The following is a 25,892-nucleotide window of genomic DNA, read 5'->3' on the forward strand; positions in this document are numbered from 1 at the left end:
AATATATATTTAAGTGTTATATTGAATAAATAGTCAAACCTTATATATAAAGTCAAACCTTATATATAATAGTATCAGAGAGATAAGTTGCTATTGTAATTACAAAGTTAAACGGAACAGATGCATATTTTATCTATTTAAAACAAAATATACTTGAAATTCCTTTAAGTAACAATATTATTAACACAAAGTGTCGCATTATATTATTCTTAGCATCTAAATATCATTTAAAGACGTCAAAGTGGTTTTGTTTTACAGTACCATTAAATGACCACGATTGAGGATCAGTTAACAACGGGTAAAATGTACTACATGTATCTAATAATTGTTTTTAAGATATAAACGCATGCAAAAGTATGCCATGTCGGAACGGAGCTTACTGTGAAGAAAATTATGGTCTTTACGAATGTGGTTGTATTGGAGGATTTATTGGGAAAAATTGTGATAAAAGTAAGTATCGAATTTGTCCTCGGTCAAACTATTTGGCAATACACATACATGATATATCCAAAAAGCATGTTTTCTTAAATCTTAGGACCAATCATAACTTAGGGATGGTCATTTGATTATGTGGCTCATAAGTTTTTCTCGTTTTTATATAGATAAAACCCTTAGTTTTCCCGTTTGAACGGAATAAAAAATAATTTGTGGGGCCCTTTATAGCCAGCTGTTCGGTGTCAGCAAAGGCCCAGTGTTGAAGAACGTACTTTGAACTATTATGGTTTACTTTATAAAAAAAAATATTTCTTTTAACTGGATTGTACACTGCTGCCTTTGTTTTTTACGGTTAGCCTCACGCAATAAGTTGGTATGCACATAATCTAAAACACATATCTATTTGAAACAGCCCTGAAAGATTTGCTGTAGAACATTTACTTGAGGCCCAGATGAAACAATATTTTACCGTCTTTTTGTGTAGTTAAGGTATCGAACACATAGAAGGGATCTTCAAATGCCAAAAAGAGGCATTAAGCAGGGTCGTCGTTATTCTATGTTTATTTACTATATGACTCTCTATGGAAGAATTTAAAATCTAATCCTTAAGAACTTCAGTGCAGTATTTACGGCTTACCACCACCACATTGTTAGCTGCTTTATCGGCCGTTACACACACAAACCGCTTTTAAAGTATTTGAGGTTTTATTTCTTATTCTAGATAAAGGCGTATTTTGTATTCTTTTATTCATTTCTGAATTATTTTCAAATTGCAATATTTGAATATCCACAGCATTCGTATCAAATATTCAATTAAGAATCAATACAAATATTTTACTATATGACTCTCTATGTGTTTTAGATTTAATTTTGGTCAACGTAATCTGTACGATAATTTACGTTTGATTGATTGATTGTTGGTTGCTTAACGTCCAGTGGCAAATATTTCATGCATATTCAGGACGAGAACAAGTTAACAATAAATACTATAGGTAGGTTGATACAATAGAGGCCACCTGGGATGATGGTCAGGTAAATTTGGACTGCCACTGGAAAATGAGGGTATATTGGAAAGGGACAGAAATTTTGACTTGCAACAGGCCACCTACGGACCCCTCAAAAAGTTGTTGCAAGGGTTCTTAACGTGCAAAGAGCGTGGCACTCTCTGTACACGAGGCATCGGATTTAACGTCCCCCTTTTGACCGGACGTGACTGCGAACTTGATACATCCCGCACAGCCAAACGGACGCCCCACTTCGGCAAGCGTTTTACTGCCGGTCGGGAGAAGACCAAGTGACCATATTTCTAGACCCCAGTCACCCTTGGGGTTAATTTACGTTTGAAGTTGGATTCATAACAAACTGCACATATATATATATTATAGCTAATTGCTATTATTAAGTATATTGTTTAAATGTAATATCAGTATTTAGTTCTATTTTAATCTTTAATCAATCCTAATTCTATCTTACTTTTGAGATATAGTTTTTCATATGTTACGTCATTCTTCTGCTGTTTCAGAAATTCATATATTCATATGTGACGTAATTTTTAATGCCTTTTCACCATCGTATGTGACGTAATTTTTAATGTCTTTTCACCATCGTATGTGACGTCATTTTCATAATTTACTGCGCTGAGGCCTGGACTGAGTCGGGTGTGTCTATTCTGTGTTGGTCTTTCATTATGTATTCGTGTTTGTTTTATGTAATGAGTTCATACTTCAGTTTCATTATGTATATCTGTTATATTCATTTGATAAAATTTACTGTTTGCAATAGCATTAATTGTTCTAAATAATAAGGATGTTCTTATCCCAAGCATAAAAACTTAGCCGTATTTGACACAACCTTTTTCAACTTTTGATCTTCAGTGCTGTACAAATTTGTACTTTTTTCGCTTTCGATCTTTTATATCTGGGCGTCACTGGTGAGTCTTGTGTGGACGAGGCGCGTTTTTAGCGTATTAAATTTTAAACCTGATGCTTTTTGTTATTCATTAATCATGTGTTTCTTTGTCCAATACGTTCTCCTATTTATTTGTATTGTAGTCCTGTAATATTATGTTGTCATTTCAATGTTATATTTAACATTGCCATTAAAGTGCGAGGTTTGGCATGCCACAAAACCAGGTTCAACCCACCATTTTTTCCTTTAAAAATGCCCTGTACCAAGTCAGGAATATGGCCATTGTTATATTATAGTTCTTTTCTGTGTGTGTTACAATTTAACGTTGCGTCGTTTGTTTTCTCTTATTTTTTAGTGTAAGTTGACATTACGAAAAGACGTGTCACGGTACTTGTCTATCCCAAATTCATGTATTGGGTTTCGATGTTCTATTTGTTATTCTCGTGGGATTTTGTCTGATGCTTGGTCCGTTTCTGTGTGTGTTACATTGTAGTGTTGTGTCGTTGTTCTCCTCTTATATTTATGCGTTTCCCTCAGTTTTAGTTTGTTACCCCGATTTTGTTTTTTGTCCATGGATTTATGAGTTTGAACAGCGGTATACTACTGTTGCCTTTATTTACATATTTTTCCCGTTGATATATTTTTTTACAATACGATGAAAGAGCGTCTTTTGTGACCTGACGACACTGTTTTCAATCTATTTTTGATTGAGAAAGATATTTTGGTAATTTTTCTAAAAGTTTTTGGAGGGATCATATATTTGAATATCAAATATTAAACTAAATGCACGAAGTACACGAATTACACGCCATAACAGTTAACTTAATGATATTAATCTTTTATTGATTTTGTGAATCAGAAGCTGCGTTTTTTGGATTGGTTTTATTTGAAACGTATATATTTCTTAAAATATTTAAATGATATAATGTCAGGTAAAAAGATTTGCCGGTGACTTAAATACTTAGTCCTTAGATTTCTTTGTTGTGTTCTGTGTAGATTTTTGTGTCTTTTGTTAGTCATGGCGTTGTCAGTTTGTTGTCGATCTATGAGTTTAAAAATCCTTCTAGTTTCTTGCGCTATTCTTTTATACAATCAGGTTCAAAATGATAATTATGTACTGTTTCGTGTATCATTCAGGCAACATCCAGTACATGACTGTCTTGGATTTTCTTTAAAAATATCACGATGATGTTATATACATACTTTTGAAATCTGTTCGTGTATTTTTAATTTTTAATCAACGCAAAACAAATAAGCTCAGATACCTGGGACGATTTCATTTTATAAAGGATTTTATTATTTCGTTCCTCGAACTTATTAACCCGGTGTAGGTCCTAAAGTTGAGGTTCAATTTACTAAAAATTAATCGGGCATGACTTATTAGATTCGCCCTCTGAAAAGCAATCATAGGATCAGGAAAAACACTCAGCGAAATACCATTATTTACTCTTTTAGAAATTCTTTGAGTTAAGTGTTTTTGGTTGCTTTAATATATCCAGTCAATAATCAAACTATCTTTTAGTGGAAATGCTAACAAGTATCGAACTTGGAAATGTTGGATGCAATAAGAAGTTATTTACTCAAAAAAATGAACTCATAGTGAACGTAATTGATTGTAAAATTCATGCCGTTTTGTTTTTGACATTCGTCTTCCTTGGAGATAAACGAGGGAATGAGCTTACGACTTCGATCATGGTTCAACTTTATTCTGTGTATATTTTTATGACATTGACCTTAGATTGTTTTTATACTGCAACTCAAATTAATACATTGATATGGTTTTTAATAGTAACACAAATGTCAAACTTATTTTTTTAAAGGGCCCCTGATTGTGAAGAAAGTGTTCCATAATGAAATTGACATTATAAAGAATATAGCTATTTTACTATATTAAGGAAATAAACACAGCTAGTTGCAGTATAAATTCGGTTAATTGGCCTTGTATATGTATTTAATTTTCACAGTGTTTTCTTTCTGGTGTAAAATTCATGAACATCAATCAGAATTACTGCTCGATTATACTATTACTCTTGCTCGACTGACTGGCTAATATAGTCATGCCAAACTTCATTGAAGTATACGATTTATGAAATGATACAATATGAAGTTTTTAACTTCTCTTTGATATAAAAATGAGAAATGTATGTACATTTTGTTTAATGCGTGTTGTAGTAAAAAGAGAATGGTTGATTATTTGGTTCAAACCAATTTTCAGAACCCGCCGCTAATGCCTACATGGGGTTCAGTTTTGAAAGGTGAAGAAAACCAAAATGCCGGGAGATAACCCCCTACCATAAGAAACAAAAATAAAATTTGACAATAATAATCGGATATGATTTCAATAGTTTAAGCGAGGTTCAGGCTCACCAACATAAATGATATCTGGTCAGTGCTTGTAGTTGTTATACTAACAATACCAAACGTTTTGAAGGCAAGAAAACTTATTTTATGATAGACAATACATCAATATTATACAAAATTTTACAAAATTGATTACAAGCAATTATAGATTTGTTATGTGGTCAGTCGAAAAGTAACACACATACTTTTGTTAACTATGTGATAATAATTTCAAACTGAATTTCTTTTTTAGATGGAACATGTCACAGTAACCCATGTTTGAATGGAGGTACGTGTAGAATTAATTATTTGGATTCTGACCACACTTGCTTCTGTTCCCCTGGATTTACTGGACACATTTGTGAAACAGGTATATATCTAAGTACCAACCCTTATTTATCCTTTATTGACAATTTCAATATAAGAAATAATAATAAATTGGATAACTGGTAAGAAATATTAGTGTATATCTGCTTATTTCTCTAAATAAATATTTTCTTCATCCATATTACCACCGTTACTTTGATCATGTATACAATAATGTTATCTTTTAATTTATTCGCTTAATATTTTCTTTTGAATATGTTTGTTCTGATTTGATACCGGTGCTGGTGGACTAGGGTGTGGTAACAATTGAGGGTTTACAAACTTAACCCTGCCACATTATATATTGGCCTGTCCTCAAATCAGGAGTATGTATTTCGTTGGTTGCCGTTGGTTTATGGATTGATACCACCAAATTTCGATACGTCACATCCGGTTGCATAGGAAAAACGGTTAATTTTTTTTTTACCTGGAATTGGACAGTTGTATGAAATTAATCTTACACTTCATTGGAGTTACCTGGTCGCCAAAATAAGTGGTGAACATTTTATCCGTTCACTTACAGTGATTGTTATCATCTTATATGTTAGGACATGTTATATGAAAATTGGGTCTGAGGATATCACTTTACTCATTGCAAGTATTTCTTTATTTTAAAAAAGGATAAATTCTGCCCAATTTTTTGAAAAGAGCAAATTTAGCAAAGAATTATAGTGGTAAACAAAGGTGCTATTACACCTTTTACATGTATTATGGAGAGCTGTACATACACCTTTGAAGTTGTTTGTTAAAATTGCATTCTATTTGAGTGAAATATAACAAAAATTAAATACTTTGAGTGGGTTGAGTCTATTAAACATATTGAATGAAATTTTGCCTTGAAATGTAAATACATCAAATATTTCTTATGTCCTGCTTGGTCGTATCGCTCTTTAATTTTTTTTTATTCTTATACATCCTTGACCTTCAAATATCTAACGTTGGACGCATGTAATTTATAACGTGTTATTTTCAGTTTTTTAAACTATCTCGATACCTCTGCTGGTGAATTATAAGTCCCCAATGGTATCAACAGCTCAGTTCTCAGTTCTTCGGTACTGACATTATTTATAACAAATTTCTCTAAAATTGTGCACATTTTTTATTTAAAGTCCAAATTTAACAAAGACTAATCGAGGAAAATATTGGTGGTTATTACCTCGGGGGGGGGGGGGGGGGCACTTGCTATATAATTAGTGGTAGGGATGAGCCGCTGGAATAGGTCACTTTTTCATGCTCTATGATATATGAAAAGGGTGAGAAATTCAGATGACATATATCAATAGGTTGATATTATCACTTGCTTGATTATATCATAAGTGTCTGAAACTAATCAGATGTCCGTATTTATTCTTGATGCGGTTAAACCACAGTCGTAAATGCATCAGTTCTTTGTCAAACCAATTAAACTCTATTTATTCTGCTGTGGTATTTCCACTGATGCCAGTCATTGCCAGTGATAGATGCAATAAATCCAACTATTTTGACATTTGCACCTAATTATCATTCAAGGGTTTGTATACATAAAACATGATAACAATTATTTAAAGAAATTCCATTGTGACAGCGTCCTTTACGAGGGAACGGCAATGAAACTTTTTATCAGTTTTTAATTAATATTTAAACATGTTAAAATCAGTGAAGGTGTTACACTCTGGGGTGATATTACATTTATCTGACCATCTGATGTAATACTGATGTAATACTATCTATGATCTGACCTAACGTTTTTTTATATGTATTGTATTTTGGAATTGAAATATCTTCATAATGAAAGATGTAAAATGGGCAATAAGAAAAAAGTGTTTAAGATATGACGAATTTATATGAAAAGAAGGTGATTATATTGCGACTATTTTGCTTCTTAACAAGAACGTGATGAAAAGCGGTGAAACTATTGAAATATATCTATAGGTCTGTTTTTTGTTAATTAATATATGACAAGGTATATATTTTTGATTAACAAAATATATGAAAAGGGTGGGGTACTTGATGTCTCAGCTGCTCACCCCTACCAAAAAAAGTTTGAAGTGCCCCCCCCCCCCCCCCCCCCCCCCCCCCGAGGTTATTACACCTCATATCGGCCTGTTCATGTAACATATTTGTTATTCGTAAATTGTTATGTATTAATCAGACAGGGAGTTATCTCGTTTGGAATGTTTCACTTTTTGTCATGTCATGACTTTTCATAGTCAGCAAAACGGCTTTGGTGTTTCAAATAGTTTGAGGCAAGTACGGTGACCCATAATTGCTTAACTCGACTTATTTAACTCTCAGACTGGTGGATAGTTGCCTCATTGTCAATTATACCATTTCTCCGTATTTTTATACCAGTCCCGCGTGTATCATCAGCTCAGTTGTCGGAACTTCGGTATTAACATAATTTATACTCATATATATGATATAAATGATATATTTAGATTCTCTTACTACTCTTAAATATTTCTGTTATACTCAAGACAAGCCACTGACAAGCAACCGCCTACTGGAATAAGCGAGCTAGAAAACAAACGTTTACTTGTTAATAAAAAAATTTCCAAACATAATTTAACAAGATTTGATGAATAGATTACAACAAACTTACGTCTATATATGGAACTGTTGCACAACTGAGTGAAAGTGATCTTTCAACTATCAAATTGTAAAATTTTTAATAAGTTGTAGAGAGATCCAAACTTTTATTTTCAATAACTATATGTCGTCTTGTATGTCACTCCGTTTTTTATGGGGTTCGTGTTGCTAAGTCTTTAATTTTGAATGCTGTGTTTTGTATACTGTTATATGTCTTGTGATTGGGGTTTACTTTATTCCTGTTGCATTGTCAGTTTGTTATTTGAGTTTGCCTCTCTTTTTTGTATTCAGTGCAGAGTACTTTTAAAATACGGATAGTATTTTCAGTATATTAATTTTTAAGAAATCAATGAATGTGAAAGCAATCCGTGTCAGAACCAAGGAAGTTGCAAAGATCATATGTTGGGTTACACGTGCACATGTTCTGCAGAATATACGGGAAAAACTTGTGAAATAAGTAAGTATGGGATTTGACAAACAGTTATGTTATCAATAGAGTGGATTATTTAAATTTTGTTTTCAGATATGAAACTAATATCCTTAACCAAAAACCTGAATTGTGACGTAAGATTCAAGTTTGTTTACTATACCAGGTACTATTTAGACCATACTATTACATTCGTGTGTTTCTTTCCATCTGTTCTTGCTTACGTTCTAAATTAAAAAAAAACTAACTGCTCTGACATAAACATGAATCAATCATCTACGTATTACCAACAAACACTGTGATCATTAACGAAGAAGGCGAAGGTCGATAAAGCTCTTTATAGTTATTTTTTTCCGAATAAAATTCACAACGGAAAGTCCCTAATCAAACATCAAAATCAAAAGCTCAAATACTTCAAACGAATGGATAACAAATGTCATATTACGCACTTGGTACAGGCATTTTCAAATGTAGAAAATGGTGGTTAAAACCTTGTTTTGTAGCTATTGAAACCTCTCACTTGTATGAAAGTCGCATAAAATCGATTATATTGACAGCGATGTCTGACCAAAACAAACAGACATAAGAGGTAAAAATGTCTAAATAGGGATACGACAGTCAACATTGTGTTATATTTTTTATCAATATACAAACAAACAAATATATTAAAAGGAAACACAAATTCCACAGGCTTAAATGAAAGACAAGAATACAAACATTTACCATAGCACAATAACACATTGTCGGAAGGTACAAGTACCGAACAACGTCAAATGAATATCACAAAAAACACTAAACAGTAGATTTAAAGTAATATTCAAAGATACAAATAAATGTAGGTTATTGTACCGAGATTATCAAATTCGAGGTATTTAGTCCACAAAATGAATGAACTCCGACCCTATGAAAATAAGAAGTCGACAAGGTGAGGCGCACAGTTCTTTTCCAAAGAAATGCCGCTAATTTGTTGAAAAAATTCTACCTCCAAATTCAACAAATATGTTGTCAATAAACAAAACTCCAGAATAAAGATCACTTATTCCGCTGTGTAGCATGTTTTACGTTATTGTTCACTATTACCAAAATATGCCGTGTGGTATCTACAAGTAATAAATTGATAGCGTATGCTATTATTTTTATTGTGAAAAGCATTGTGGATTATTTCTTTTAGATGATTTTTTTTTAATTTCGAATGGGGATCGACAGTTTTAATAGAACTTATTTCAGAAAAAGATCGATACTTAAAATGTCCAGAAGTTCGTCAGAGTTTTATAGAATCCACATATGGTTAATACCATGACGCGAATGAACAGTTTTACAGTATTTCTGAAGATCCTCGTTTACTGCGGACAGATTTTTGTTCAATCTAATGGAAAATAGTCTAGTCGAACATGCAGATAGGCTGGCAATGTACCCTGTTAGTACGGAATTAAAAGAGGCTTAGGTATCCTTACAAACGAAGTATAAGTCCAAAGTCCTCCAATTTATTGTACAATGTTATGTTAATAAAAGCCATGACGGACTTATATTTTCATCCTATTCAAATGATCTGTTTTTGTATATGAGAGTACCGGAGTACTCTTTAGTCCTGATTTTTATACGCACAAAGACAGTATTATTTGAAGCCTTGTCCCCAGGAATAACAACATACTTATCGTAGACAGATTATAAACATTTCACAGACTATTTGTCTCTCGAAATGGGCTTTGGTCGATCAGTTTTCAACTTGTGAATGCGACATTTTTATCCGAGACCTGACAGAGTGTCCAGAACAAACTTTAGTAAAATTGTCCGTTTATAAATTTTGAAATTATTATGAAACTAAGGTTTCAACTCCCTCAGGCAAAGTTGACTTTAGAAGAATTTGGCTATTTATTTTGGGTATTTTTAACATATAGCTCTTCAACGATTTTCGGTACTTATGCATCTTCGGATTTCAAATGTTTGGCTTTGAGCGTTCCTGATGAAGGTAAATCCAGAAAAGCGCTTCGGACGCAATAAATTATTAAACGTGTTGTTTTATATTTTAACATCACTGGGTCCATACCTCTGCTGGTGGACTATCAGTCCCAGAGGGTATCATCAGCTCAGTAGTCAGTGCTTCGGTACTGACATGATTAAACAAACTTTACTAAAATTGTCCGTTTATAAATTTTGAAATTATTATGAGACTAAGGTTTCAACTCCCTCAGGCAAAGTTGGCTTTAGATGAATTTGGCTATTTATTTTGGGTATTTTTAACATATAGCTCTTCAACGATTTTCGGTACTTATGCATCTTCGGATTTCAAATGTTTGGCTTTGAGCGTTCTTGATGAAGGTAAATCCAGAAAAGCGCTTCGGACGCAATAAATTATTAAACGTGTTGTTTTATATTTCAACTTCTTCTCGTTTAGTATGTTTAAATTCCTAGTAATAAAACTCAGAGGGGTCTGTAAATATAAGGCGAGTAGAAACCGTCACATGTAAGAGGGTTTTGATGGTTTGTTCGGAATCTAGGTCGGTCAATGCTTGTTTATGATAAAATACTTTGCTTTGGGTGCAATGGTTTTGGTGTAACTGTAGGATACAATAGGATGAGATTAATTTTGAAAATAGAATGGAATTTTATACAAATATATCATGCTTACAAGGGGTATTTGTCAAAAATACCGGTTGAGAGGTACAAAATTTCCAGAGCCGTTAGGCGAGGGACATTTAATAACCTCGAAACCGGTATTTTTGACAAATACCCCTTGTACGCATGGTATAATTGTTTAATTCCAAAGAATGTTCCACCTCAGAAAGTTTTTTATAACCAGGTATTATATGAAATTTCGACTTGAATGTATAATTTTTTTATACACAGCAGCTGTGCTATTTGCGCAGTCAAATTGCATTGACCGTATAATCTTTTCTTATCATTTTTTTTTATGTACAGTCACTGACTGTATATACCTCCCTTTTTATGATAATAAGCTGGTTCTTGGTTGACTACTACAATTTGTTCATCAGTTTCAGTGAAGCGTAATGCAAGTGGATTCCAGTTTTATGTGACCGGTTGACAATTAGTTTCCGTTGAGTTTTATTTATGACGTCATTCCCGGAATTTTTACGTCTTTCGGTCCAAATTCAATAATGATGCTTTTTATCCTTAATATTTCATCTGGAACCATATATTTAGAATGACCATGAATTTGTCATATCAGAATAGAAATAATTCATTGAGTTATTTTTAGACATGGTATTCCACATCTGCCCTGGTATTTGCTAGGGTATTTCAACACTTAACACATAATTTATGATGACTCGGAATGTCTTTTTTAGTTATGTCTGAGAATGCTTGCAAGATTACATGAGAAAGTTCTCAATAATCCAATAATGTTACTTTCATTTTATATAATAATTCGTCTACAATAACATAAACGGTACCATTTTTTCTGCACCAGATGTGCATTTGACAAAAGACGTATCAGTGACGACCGATTGAAAAGAGTGAACAGGCCAAATGAAGTACGAAATTGAAGAAAATCGGAACGGTATATAACTAAATAACTATTAACATCTGTTCTGGGACAACAACCTTTGCAAATATTAGTCAAACTGGAATCATACTAACGAAACTTTAACATTACATTCTAATGACATGTATAATTATACAATACACGTGTAGTGAATAACGACACAACACGCTTTATCAGCTGCATTGCGGACTAGAGTATGGAACAAATGACGATGATGTATTTGTCTATGATTGATTGATCGTGAGTCAAGGATAATGGAGGTGACTTCGCGACATCCTAAGTTCAATAAATTACGACATGGGGAATAAATTGTTTGTAATGACCTTCAATAGTCGTTCATTAGCCTGGCGTATAATTATGTAAGAAAATAAATAGTTATGATTTTTTTCAAGATTTAGAATGTCGCAGTAGCCCATGTTTAAATGGAGGTTTATGTACTGATAACCAGAAATCTGGTCATACGTGCCACTGTCCCCTTGGATTTACAGGATATAACTGTGAAAAAGGTTAGTTGATCTATATTTTTAATTGACAAATAAACCTGTAAAATATGAAACATCATGTGTAGAATTGAATTGTTACCATTTATGATATTAGATTAAGTATACAGCTGTATATTCTACCTTCTGTAAGGATACTCAACTTAATAACTTACAAGTTATTTTTTCGAATTTTGCGATTAGACAAATAACGCATATATAAATCTTTACGAAAATGTAAAACTTGGTTCTTCCCTTATTTAACTAAATCGATAGAATCTGAAAATAGCGAAATTCCATAGGATGTTTAGGCTGTAAATGATGAATTCGCGATATCATTTGGCTAACGATCTGATTATATGATTTTCTTTTTTGAAATATTTAAAAATACATGCTTTAAACTATTGCAAGCCTTGTTATTAGAATTTGCCAAAAAATGTATTATGTAGTCATTACCTTGCACCTGTTTGGTTCTATTGATTATTGAATATGACGAAACAATCTGTAAATTTTACAACAAACATGTTAGTTTAACACTTATTGAAAATTATTCTTTAATAATATCGTGCTTCTAGAGCACTTTTTTATTGTTTGTAATAATTCGTCAAATTTTTGTCCCAATCCAATATACCCTCATTTTCCAGTGGCAGTCCAAATACCCCCGACCATCATCCAGGATGGCCTCTATTACAATACCTACCTATTGTAACTACCTATTGTATTTATTATTTAATTGTTTTTGTCCTGAACATGCATGTAATATTTGTCACTGGCTTTTAGCAACCAACAATCAATCAATCAATCAATCAACTGTTCTTATACTGAAAACTAGAGATACAAGTTCAATTTATGTTTCAAAAGCAATCGATGTTTTTCTTTTCATTGATCTTTCTTTATTTCGTTTTTCATTTTTAAGTATTAATTTATACTTTAATTAAAAAGCCCAATTAGCAATATCAGTTTTTCTAACAGTTCTTATTAAAGATCTCAATTTCAAAAAGTTCTATCGAGGTAATTAAGCAAACCACATTTTGTTGGTTCCATAGTAAACACAATTGACGGTAAGCCTCTCGCCTTTTAACCCATTGTCAGATTTTATTAATTAATTGACTATCAATGTTCATCATAATATGACTGAGGGGTAGTTAAATCACTATTGGCATATTGTTCCAATACTTCGATTTGATGGTATCATATTCATTCATTCAATATTCTTCTTTTTTTTCGAACAGATCCGCTCGTTTTGATAAAACCTAACATAAGTCTTTCCGAAGTAAAAGTTGTGTCTGCGGGATACAATATGTTAACCATACCATGTTATGCAGAGGGAATTCCAGTGCCATCTATTACATGGGAATCTCTTGATGTGAGTACGGATTACAATAACACATATATGAAAATAACTGCTTTCGTTTAATGATTTACTGCGCTTTAGTATGCAATATTTGTGTTTCAACTTCAAGTATAATAAGGCAAGCAAGTGAAAATCAATTTGGTTAAACAAAGAAATGATAAAACCATTTCACGAGGTTAACCAACTACATTCAGTGTGCTTGGTGGTGTAATGGCGCAAAAAGGAAGTAGAAACATAACACGTAAAAACACTTTTAGAAAAGTTTGGTTCTCAATACTCTTAAATTTCGTTTTTATTTGGACTTTCAAATTTGTTTGATTCGGGTATCACTAATGAGTCGTTTGTGTCTGGCGAAAATACTAAATTTGAATCTTGGTATCTGTGATGAATTTATTTACAACCATTAGGTCGATGCGACTGCTGGTGGAAATTTATTCAACAAAGGTATTACAAGCCCAGTAGTTAGCACTTCTGTGTTGACATGAATTATCTTTTTACAATTATGTTTTTACATTTTTGAAATACTAAGGCTTTTCTACCTCAGGAATAAATTACCTTAGCTGTATTTGGCAAAATGTTTTGAAATTTTTGGTCCTCAATGCTCTTCAGTTTCGTACTTATTTGGTCTTTTAAATTTTTGATTCGAGCGTCACTCACATGACTAATGTGTCTTTTGTAGACAAAACGCGCGTCTGGCGACAATACATTATTTTAAACTTGGTATCTGTGATGAGTTTATTTATTATGAAAATCTTTAAATGCCTTTTATATATCGTTTAAACGAAATTATCAAATGCGTGCATTTTATTTTGTTTTATAGAAACCATCACTTCCGAACAATACACTACAACTGGCACATTTTCTTGTCATTCTGAACGTCTCTATAATTGACGGTGGACATTATATGTGTACAGCCAAGAATAAAGTTGGTACAGATATAAAGGTTGTGGAGGTTATTGTTAGAGGTATGTATAGTGTAGTGCAATTTACATGGTGTTTTCTTAGTTTATACCTTACTTCACCTAACCCTCTAGTCTAGCTTGTAGTTTACGCTGAACACTAAACCTTTCATTTAAAATAATCAATGCAAAGGATTGAAATTAACCTGGCAATGTATCTGAGATATCAACTTTACTGTTGATGATTATTTTCCAGTCTAATACATTTTTAACATAATAAAGAAGATGTGGTATGATTGCCAAACGGTCATTAGCTTCGAAGTTTACACATATATTTATAAAAAATATATTCAGTTTCGTCAAAAAAACAACAAAAGTATCGATGTCGTACAGTACGATGCAAGTCAATAGTTCAATTCATTCGAATTCGTATTCATGCGAACTTCAGTTTCACCAATTACCAAAACGTGCTTATTTTTTTTTTGGACCTGTATATTTATAATATACTGATGTTTAGATCAGGTCATATGACCTACGGGAATTTCGGAGAGTGTCTAAAAGGATAACAAAAAATAATGATACATTATAACGAGACCATGAATTGCATTTTTTTCTGTGTAATTTTTCATAATTTGGATATATTTTTAAGTATGTTTCAAATAAGTTTGAGTCGAATCAAAGAATATAACTTTGACAGCTATTGCCTTTTTTAATCAACTTAAAATAGCAGGAGACATTTTTTGTTCTATTTTAACGTAAAACTCCTGAATATTATAACTTCAAATTACACAATTTGTGCAGGTGTTGACTTTAAAACCTTAATGTCGTTGTTTTATAAACATGTGGGTTTTACTATCAGAAGATACTTTGATTTTCAGCAAGAAAACATTTTAGGATTATTTCTGGTAAATATTCCTCAATGTCAAATGTCTTTAGATCTAAATCAATATGTTAACATCTAGAATGAAATGTTCAGAATGTTGATTTTATCCGTTAACTCTTTCTGAATATGTTTTTGTATCATCTTTCTTTACCTTGCGATTGTTGACCCAAAACTAAAAAGGTTTTTTTTGTATTTTCCTTGTTTGGAATGCCTGTTCCAACTCCAAGTAACGTTTCAGAGCTTTAAGAAAAAACTAAAACAAACAAAATTTCTTGTTTTAGTATCAGTGATACAGAGATTACCAATGAAAAAACATATATGAATCAGAGGTGATGAGGAAATTATGTTGTATCGTTTGTATCAACAATTGATCCTCCCGATGTTCAGTTTATAAGGTTAAATATATGTAAATAACATTCAGAATTATATTTATAGCTAAAGATAGCAAGTTAATTGCACCAGTAATACATGCTTCGTCATCTGTTGAAGTTAAGTACTATTTAGAAGGCAGACTGACATGTAACGTTACTGGTTTTCCTACACCAACGGTTACATGGAAACACAACAATGTAAGAATAAATTACAATTATTAGATGACTTTTGGTCCGAGACCACAATTATTTCGCAGTGCATTTCCTTTAGAACATAAATAGAAATTTAAAAAATGCAACCTGCGCTTTCTCAGTGAAATTTTTACAGTGTGTTGTACTACTTTTGGGACAAATTCTATCAAAATTATAAAAAAATATATCGGCTCTAACTCAAAATATGGACAATTTTATGTTTAGAGCGTCTTGAAATCTTTTACAGCTTCCGAAGTGCTAAATTTTAACCTTTTTCAGCTGGACCAAATCACTACTTTCCTTTAAAATTCTGGACCCAATTTTTTTTACAGTGTAATTTCATCCCAATTTGAGGCATTAAACATGGAAAAATAAATTTGGAAGGGTATAAAAAAAAACATGGCAAGTAACCCGCGGTCAACACTAGGGACTATGTTCGTGGACAACGAAAATCAAGGGACGACAATTGTGGTCTCGGACCTAATTTATTTCTGATTTCCAGACAATCTCTTTTATAACTTGTGAACTGTACTAGTGAATCCTTTTTCGTCAAAAATTATTTCATTTGGATCCATTCTTCGGCTGTTCGGGTGTTTCACTAGAGAATCAGATTTTACTGAATAAAATGTCTGATAGGTTATAGAAAAAAACGCCTGTGACATTTTTTTCGTCTTTGTTTACAAACTTATCAGGATGCGTTTATATATATATAAACACAGCCATATATGTACACAGCCATGTATCACCATCATTGATGGCGATCCGATGGATACATCTGTTGTAGGGTTGTCACTGACTCAGACGTACTTATGAATATAATTATTTTCTGTGACTGTATCTTACATTAATTTGTAGGATCCTTTACTATAGATAGTTTAGCTGATCTGTAACAATAACATCTTCATGCCTTATATATCATGTACTGTAGTACGCCGCTAGATTAAAACTGACGTGGAAAGGTAACACATGTCCACCGAAAGCTCTTTTTTTTGAGAGCCCATGTGGTCGTGTGGTCTAGCGGGACGGCTGCAGTGCAGGCGATTTGGTGTCACGATATCACAGTAGCATGGGTTCGAATCCCGGCGAGGGAAGAACCAAAAATTTGCGAAAGCAAATTTACAGATCTAACATTGTTGGGTTGATGTTTAGACGAGTTATATATATATATATATATATATATATATATATATATATATATATATATATATATACAAACAAAGTTTCTTTTCAAGCAGTGTACAGAATTATATATTAAAAATTAAATACACAAAAAGAGTTTTAAAAGCAGCATTGTCTAGCGCTTTCATCCATCTTGGGACTTTTCAAGACTATGAGCGTCGTTATGGGGAACACATTAGTATTATGACGTAACGTCATTGTTCGTAACATATTAGTAGTATGACGCGACGTTATTGTTCATGTAACTACTAAGCATTAAGCTTGGCGTCAAACACTTTTATTCTTTACTGTATTCTTCTGTTGGTTCCGTACATCAGAAAATTTACTCTATTGTATAACATGTGTCAACTGTAAAGAAAATTACATAGGTCAAACAGGAAATAGTGTGTGTGAACGGGTCAGGATCCATAAACAGCAAATACGGCAACCCGAGTACAGACAAATTCCGTTGAGCGAACATTTAGACATTTGTGCGGGAGGAAAATTCAAAATTTTCCCGTTCTTCAAATGTACGGAACCAACAGAAGAATACCGTAAAGAACTAGAGAGAAAATTCATAAAAGTGTTTGACGCCAAGCTTAATGCTTAGTAGTTACATGAACAATAACGTCGCGTCATACTACTAATATGTTACGAACAATGACGTTACGTCATAATACTAATGTGTTCCCCATAACGACGCTCATAGTCTTGAAAAGTCCCAAGATGGATGAAAGCGCTAGACAATGCTGCTTTTAAAACTCTTTTTGTGTATTTAATTTTTAATATATATATATATATATATATATATATAACTCGTCTAAACATCAACCCACTGACTCAGACGTACTTATGAATATATATATATATATATATATATATATATATATATTACGAATAAATATATTGTGTCGTCATACATTACTCTTCGATCAGCGGCTTGTTTGCTGAATGTATATTATGTTCAATATTTCCCTGAACTTTTGTCATCAAGTGCATTTCACTGTGAGTTGTATGGTAGAAATAAACAGGTTTTATAGCGAAATCGTTACTTTATAAAAAGCAACAGCAGTGAAAATTTCGAAAATGGAAGTTGTTTTGTAAAATTTTCTGTAATTTATGTTAGTTAATAAAAAAAATTTTTTTTAGAAAATTGTTCAGACTTCTGGAAACACCTTAGTGGTACGCAGTGTGACAAATGCAACAACTGGTTCTTATTCATATATTGCAACAAATAGTGCAGGTACCAGTCAAGCAAACATCCAACTGAAAGTATCGTATGGTATGTGCATGGACTAAAATTAAAAACACAACTTTTCACCTATACAATAGTGTATTCGAAAATAAGGTTTGGTGTACAAGCAAAAGCAAAACACGAGCAAATATGTCAAAGACAATCCTTAATTAATGAAACCTATCGTTTTAATTATCATTTTCTCTATTTAGCGTGATCAAGATTTAATATTGAATCAGTAGAATTGGGAACGTCAAGGATTACAAAATTGAATTCACTCGCATTTTGATTTCAATTAGGGAATAATTGGCTCTTATTTCGCGGTTGTCTTTTTTATCACGACAGTGTTCTGAAGTATTGACACAGAGCGCAAAGATTCAAATGACATGTCTTACTGAGTTTTAGTGGCCTCGTTCAAATTCAAAGGTTTTAAGTTTATTGCGGAGTCTGAAATTTTATGGTTATTTTATTTTGTTACTTTATGTTGTTAAGGAGTTAACCTTTTTACCAGTTTGTTAAAGAGTCATCACAACATGCACAAGGCTTTTTCACGTTATGCGAATTTTAAGGGAATCAGATATATGCTCTTTTCTCAGGAATAAACAGATGTGTCGACTGATCAAGAATTTTTTGGTGGTATTAGATTTGTTGGGGGGGGGGCAGCTCAATAAAGATTGTGTTGTTAAATTGAGTATAACATTTCTGTTGTTTTCTTTATTTCTGTAAATAATGGTTTCTCTGTTGCAGTTAAATAATTAAAATTCTATACTATTGTTTAACCTTTTTATTAGTATACGCTTCACAAGTAGACCTATGGTATAGGAGAAAAAAATGCGAGTGCCTTTAAAAAACTTGATATATTAAATACAAGTTATTATCACTTGTTTATCTCTAAGAAGTATCCATTCAGGCACTACACATTAGTTTTCAAATGTACACAAATCAAATCCTGATAAGGTGGATAAATATCCTTCAGAAATAAACGAATGCCTTAAAAAGTTATAATATTAAAAACATGGTTTAGAAAAAGTTAATTTTGTAACTGTCCATAGAGTGACGAATGTATACTGTTTCGGTAATAACCATCGATAGGCTTTATTTAACTTCAACTTTGTATTTGTTTTGGATTTGGATTTTATTTTCATCTGGGCGTCACTGGTTAGTCTTGTGTGCATGATACACACGTTTGGCGTATTGAATTTTAAACCTGATACCTTTCGAAAGATATTATTCGTGTGTTTCTCTGTCATATATTTTCTCCCATTTATTTGTTTTTCTGTCCTATATGTTCTCCCATTTATTTGTATTGTTATCCTGTCATGTAATGTTATGATTTTAATATTATATTTAACATTGCCATTAAAGCGGGTGATTTGGCATGCCACAAAACCAGGTTCAACCCACCATTTTTTTCTTTAAATGTCCTGTACCAAGTCAGGAAAATAGCCATTGTTATCTTATAGTTCGTTGTAGTTTCCCTCTTATATTTGATGCGTTTTCCTCAGTTTTAGTTTGTAACCCAGATTTGGTTTTTTCCTCAATCGATTTATGAATTTCGAACAGCGGTATATTACTGTTGCCTTTATTTTATTGTATGTCTTTTGTCTCAAAATAAATACGACAGTATTGTACAAGATATCATCTGAACAAACAACTTATAACAAGCTAAAGCTAACAGATTTTCGTCATAAAAAATTAAGCAGACATATCGTACTAGAATATTGACATAGTATCTGTTCAAATGAGAGTACCTTTTTTTGGCGTAAAAATCAGGGGAATTGACAGTCTATAAGAAGAAAATATACCTTATGTTTTGTAGATGTAAATATGTCAATTCTTCTCAAGGGTAATAATTCCTTAATGAATAAAGCTGATGTTCTTATACATTTTTAACTATGTGTATTATTTTAACGATATATTTTGATCTCCTATTTACATTGCATATTCTGGAATTAGACACTATAAAAGGTTTACTTTTTATCATACTTGTGTCTGTAAGTCAAATCGTTAAAATTCAGTTATTGTTAAAGGGTTCTTGATTTTGTAATTTTGTGATGTTGAGGGAATATAAACAAAATTTGGCATGCAACTGGTTGCATAATTTAAAGCGATATTTGATTAAGTTTCAACACGTTCAATAGATTTCAACAATCAATTTACATTTCAGCTTTGAATATAACCTTGACTTGTCAGATTTTGTTTTTAAAATGTGTCTACTACACGTTTAAATAGTCGCGGCTATCCAAATTGAGAACATATGCAACCACATACAGCAATACATGCATACTAGTGTTTTTGATTGATGTTGAAGGTACCGCAAAATTGTTTGTATTCAATATAATCTTAACATAAAATACCATTGCGAATTACAACAAGACAGTATTTGATTATATATTGACCCCTGCCCTTCAAACAATCCCAGTATCATCTTTTCAATTTCAGTCATTTTCTATTTAACTATCAGAATATAAAGGCATATATGTATTCTTTACATTATCCCATCTCAATCTGATATTCAAATTATAATTTGTACAAGTTTAACATTCATATTATGATTTGCACAAACTATCGGTACAAATTAAAGTGATCATAACTTCTACACAACATATACGAACCGTCTGTTGGCTTTATTATTTCGAACGTCGCCGATGAATCTTTTGTAAACGATAGAATCATCTGGCGAACAAATTTATAAGCCTGTTATCCTTGATAAATATTGTTTTATTTCAAGGCATTTAAGTATGTTAAACAGCATGCACTTCCCTGATTAAGCGCCAACGTCCAGTATTTCATTCTAGCAGTTGGGTTACACTTTACTCAAATGGCGGAAATTAAAACTGCTTGGGAACGTTTACAACTCGCAGTGAAGAAACAGTTCTGCTCCGGAGTTAAGACACCATTGTTACTTTGTGATGAAGTTTAGCAATAAAGGCGCTGATCCGTGGTCATGTTAGGTTTTTTTTTGTATTTTATTATTTGGTTTCAAGATGGATACAGCATATCCTTTTTAGCTCACCTGGCCTAAAAGGCCATGTGAGCTTTTCTCATCACTTGGCGTCCGTCGTCGTCGTCGTTGTCGTCGTCGTCGTCGTCGTCGACGTCGTCGTCTGTCGTCGTTAACAATTTTTCAAACATCTTCTCCTCTGAAACTACTGAATGGATTTGGATGAAACTTAGCATGATTGTTTCTTAGAGTATCCTGCACAAAGTCTGTGCTTCGATTTTTGATCCGTCAAAAAACATGGCCGCCGTTACTTAAAATAGAACATAGGGGTCAAATGCAGTTTTTGGCTTATATCTCAAAAACGAAAGCATTTAGAGCAAATCTGACATGGGGTAAAATGTTCATTAGGTCAAGATCTATCAGCCCTGAAATTTTCAGATGAATCAAACAAACCATTGTTGGGTTGCTGCCACTTAATTGGTAATTTTAAGGAAATTTTGCAGTTTTTGGTCATTATCTTGAATATTATTATAGATAAAGATAAACTGTAAATAGCAAAAATGATCAGCAAAGTAAGATCTACAAATAAGTTAAAAAGACCAAAATTGTCAATTGACCCCTTAAGGGGTTATGGTCCATTAATGACAATTTTTCACAATTTGTTCATCATATTTGCTAACTTTAAAAAATCTTCTCCTCTGAAACTGCTGAATGGATTTGGATGAAACTTAGCATGATTGTTCCTTAGATTATCCTGCACAAAGTGTGTGCTTTGATTTTTGATCCGTCAAAAAACATGGCCGCCGTTACTTAAAATAGAACATAGGGGTCAAATGCAGTTTTTGGTTTATATCTCAAAAACGAAAGCATTTAGAGCAAATCTGACACGGCGTAAAAATGTTCATTAGGTCAAGATCTATCAGTCCTGAAATTTTCAGATGAATCAAACAAACCATTGTTGGGTTGCTGCCACTTAATTGGTAATTTTAAGGAAATTTTGCAGTTTTTGGTCATTATCTTGAATATTATTATAGATACAGATAAACTGTTAATAGCAAAAATGATCAGCAAAGTAAGATCTACAAATAAGTCAATTTGACCAAAATTGTCAATTGACCTCTTAAGGAGTTATTGCCCTTTAAAGACTTTTTTCACAATTTGTTCATCATGTTGACTTACTTTAAAAAATCTTCTCCTTTGAAACTGCTGTATCAATTTCAGCCAAACTTAGGCTCAATGAGTTTTAAAGTTTCAGAGTATCTAGTATAAATTTTATATTTCCTTTCCTTGTATGTCAAGAAACATAGCTCCAATGGCTAAAATAGAACATAGGAGAAAATGATTTTTTTTTGCTTTTGAAGAAAATAGGACAATTCAAAGAACATTTAAATAAATTGAAAAGCCAAAATAATCATTGATATGAGATTAAACCAAAAAAATTCAGGTGAGCGATTCAGGCTCTTGAGAGCCTCTTGTTTCTATTCAGTTCAATTGATATCTGATTTTATACGAAATATAACATAGTACACAAATTTCATGTTCCCATATTTATCTAGAGAAACAATTTTTTGTGTATGCATGCTGGATTTTTTTGTATGGAACCAATCAAAAATAAAATATATGTTTTCGACATATGGTACTTTCTTTATTTTGTTACTCTCAAAAATGGGTTATAAATTTAAAAATAATACAAAATTATATCGTATACATTAATGATACAAAAACAATTGCTCTTTTTTTTTCTATGTTACTAGAACACACCCGTGAAATCGCTGTTCCGTGACTGAATTTAAGTTTATAACTATGTGTGAGCCTTATTTAAGCCTGGCTATTTAGTATTGATATTCTCATCTGATAAAGTCATGCTGATCAAAGATGCACAGTTTTCTCTACTTTCGAAATCTTTCTGTTTGAAACCGTCGATATTGAACTTTTTGAAATTATTGGTAATATTAATTATTTGAAAAACAATAGGAATCTGGAATGCCTTCACATATAAGTTTCATTATTTAGAGTATGGAATTTGAGTAGAGATATATCAATACGCCTTAGTTCAAGTCTAAATTTTTAGAATTCGTATTGTCATCTTTTAAAGTCATACTGAATAAAATACTACAATGAGAAATGTGACAATGATAGGTTTTAGTAATGTCATCCCTGTGATAATGACCCGTGTATATAACAAATCCTAAATACACAGTTTGGTGGTGCTCCTGTCAGATGCAGAACGTACAGATAAGGTTTTGGTAACATGTGAATATACTTTTGGTATCAGTATCGGATTCGACCCGGAACTTGGCAATATTAATTATGGGGAAAACAAAAGGGTCTAGAGTGGTGTAATTTTTAATCAACACCATTGTCCTATTTTAGCTATAAATAAAGTTGAATTCTTGGTTTGTCGTTTTTACCCCATGACGGCTGACAAATTGGACCTCGTTATTTTAGTATTATAGATTCGAAGCATAAAATACTTTTTTTGATTTCAAAAGTGTTATGCCCCTTGTCAAAAATTTAAAAATTGAAATGCATCGAAACCGCGTTCATGTGAACAATGTTTTGTACTTAAACCTATAATATAGGATTATATCTTTAATGTCTCCCACAAGGTAAAAAATCAATGAGATTTCAATTTTGTGCTAAAATTGCATTTAAAGTGGTCTTGTGTGTTCAGTTTTTGCCAGATTTATCAAAGGGTTCATATCAGATGTCTTTGATGAGCTTTCAAACTTTTATCTCTCGTAAATATTTATATTAACAAGGTTGTACACAACAACAAAAAAATGTTTGATTCAGTTATTGTCCTGAGACTAATCGGATGTGTGCAACACGAGGAAAATTGGAACTATTTTCTTTCATTTTAATGAAAAAGTAAAAAATGTCAGTGTCTTAACCATTTTAAATTTTGGATATTAATTTTAATTTTAGAGTTTCTATAACTGATAATGGTATATTTGTTCATTATATATTCCCTCTTTTCATGCAGAAGTTATAGCTATTTTATTTTAGATGTTCCTAAAATAATCACCCCTCCGGTTACATCTGTTTTAATGGCTGGCCATTCACATAACTTTACCTGTATAGCCACAGGATATCCAAAACCAAGTATCAAATGGACATACAAGATGGTATGTAGGTGTTTTGTTTGTTTATATTTAATTTTCTAATTTTAATTGTATTCTGGATGATAACGGTGACCTATAGTTGTTAACTGTTGTGTCATTTGGTGCCTTGCAATCATACCACGTTTTCTTTTTTTTAAATTCATTTCCGTTTGAATATTTTACATTAAGCCATCTAAACTATCCATCAATTGACAATCCAGATGTCGGCTATGTTTTGTGTTGATTCTAGACCTTTAAAAAGCTTATTATCTTTTTATCAGAACTTTCAAATAATTAAAACAATTTGACAATGTCTTGTATTCCTGGAATAAGTAAATGTGTTAGGAACATAATTGTTTACTATTTCTCTTTATAGTATATCAAGCACACAAAAGACATGCCTTCACATCAACTTTATGATAATGGTTCAGTACTTATGTTGTACTCTATCAATACACAAGAATCTGGTCAGCTGACATGCACAGCACACAATGAATTCGGAGAAGACCACGTTTTTGTTTCTGTTATTGTTAGAACCCGTAAGTGTTTTTATATTTTTGAACGATTAAAACTTAGTTTACATTTGATTATAATAAGTGTTTTTATCCTAAACTCAGCAGTAAAATACATGAACACAAAACGTTAACTTTGAAAGGACACATCGAAGCAGAAAATAACGCTTACTTTCTCTATCTTTATATTACAAAATAAGTCAAATAAGTACAACGAATTATTTACATAATTCAAATCCCAAATTAGAGCATAATAAATCAAGTTGTAAAATGCCGCAATGTCAAAACTGTATCAAACATTAGTGCGATTTTTAAGAAACTAAACATTTAAGAAAAAAATATTCTTAAGGTTTAAGGTGGTACCTAACACTACAGGGAGATAACTCTGTAAAATCAGCTAAACGTTTTATTTACGTTGTGTTGTTAAGGGTATATTAAGCTTCTCAATGATCAAAATAAGAGTTTGTCAAACTGCTATATAACCAGTGTAATTTTTCTGATAAAACGGTTGGTTCAAATTTTTTGAAATTTTTATATTTTTGTAAAAGGGTCAAAGTAAATACTTTGTCAAAATTTTAAGAAAATTAAACGAGCCAAATTAATTTTAGTTAAAGTGTTAGGTACCACCTTAAGAACGATTTGTATGTTGTTATAATCAGTAAATAAACTCGATTATGATCATCTAATATTAAAGTATTTTTTACAGCTAATCCGGTTGGTTAACAGGAGATACCTTCCACTGATTACATACACCATGGAAAAAACAAATTCGCAATAAATGTATCTACAATAAGAGTTTTTTTATCATATCAGTTAAATACTGTATTCTCGTCTTTCGTTTAAGCTGATGTGCTTCGTGTATATGCCTTTTGCCTTCTTTTCTGACATATTTGTCTTGTTTTATAGTGATAACGAGTATAACGCAATGTTGACTGGTGCAGCCCTTTTTTGGACATTTGTACCTTTTATTTGTGTTTGTTTTCAATATAATGGCATTTTATGCGACTGTCATACAAGTGCAGCTATTACTCAAAGTTTTATCAACCATTTTCTACATAAAGAAATACCTGTTACAAATCAGGCATATGACAATTGTTTGCCATCCGTTTGATTTGTGTGAGCTTTTGAACTGTCCTTTCAGTTTGGTAATTTACTATTTTACTCTTTGCAATTATGCCTTCTAAAGTTTAAAAAAACAAGCTGTATTAACGTATAA

The 25,892-nt window shown here is 32.1% G+C and overlaps 1 protein-coding gene across 1 annotated transcript; it reads left to right on the forward strand.

The window, feature by feature from the left end:
* The first annotated feature begins 356 nt into the window (after window positions 1-356).
* Window positions 357-25,449, forward strand: LOC139494431 (uncharacterized). Its single transcript, XM_071282594.1, has 11 exons — window positions 357-450; window positions 4,937-5,053; window positions 7,961-8,074; window positions 11,939-12,052; window positions 13,258-13,391; window positions 14,200-14,344; window positions 15,597-15,730; window positions 18,032-18,164; window positions 24,070-24,188; window positions 24,541-24,703; window positions 25,383-25,449. Exons 1-11 carry the CDS (start codon window positions 357-359, stop codon window positions 25,397-25,399), a joined length of 1,284 nt encoding a protein of 427 aa, XP_071138695.1. The 3' UTR covers window positions 25,400-25,449.
* The last annotated feature ends 443 nt before the right edge of the window (window positions 25,450-25,892 follow it).

The sequence above is a fragment of the Mytilus edulis genome, chromosome 11 (genome assembly GCF_963676685.1).
Source record: "Mytilus edulis chromosome 11, xbMytEdul2.2, whole genome shotgun sequence".
Lineage (NCBI taxonomy): Eukaryota > Metazoa > Mollusca > Bivalvia > Mytilida > Mytilidae > Mytilus > Mytilus edulis.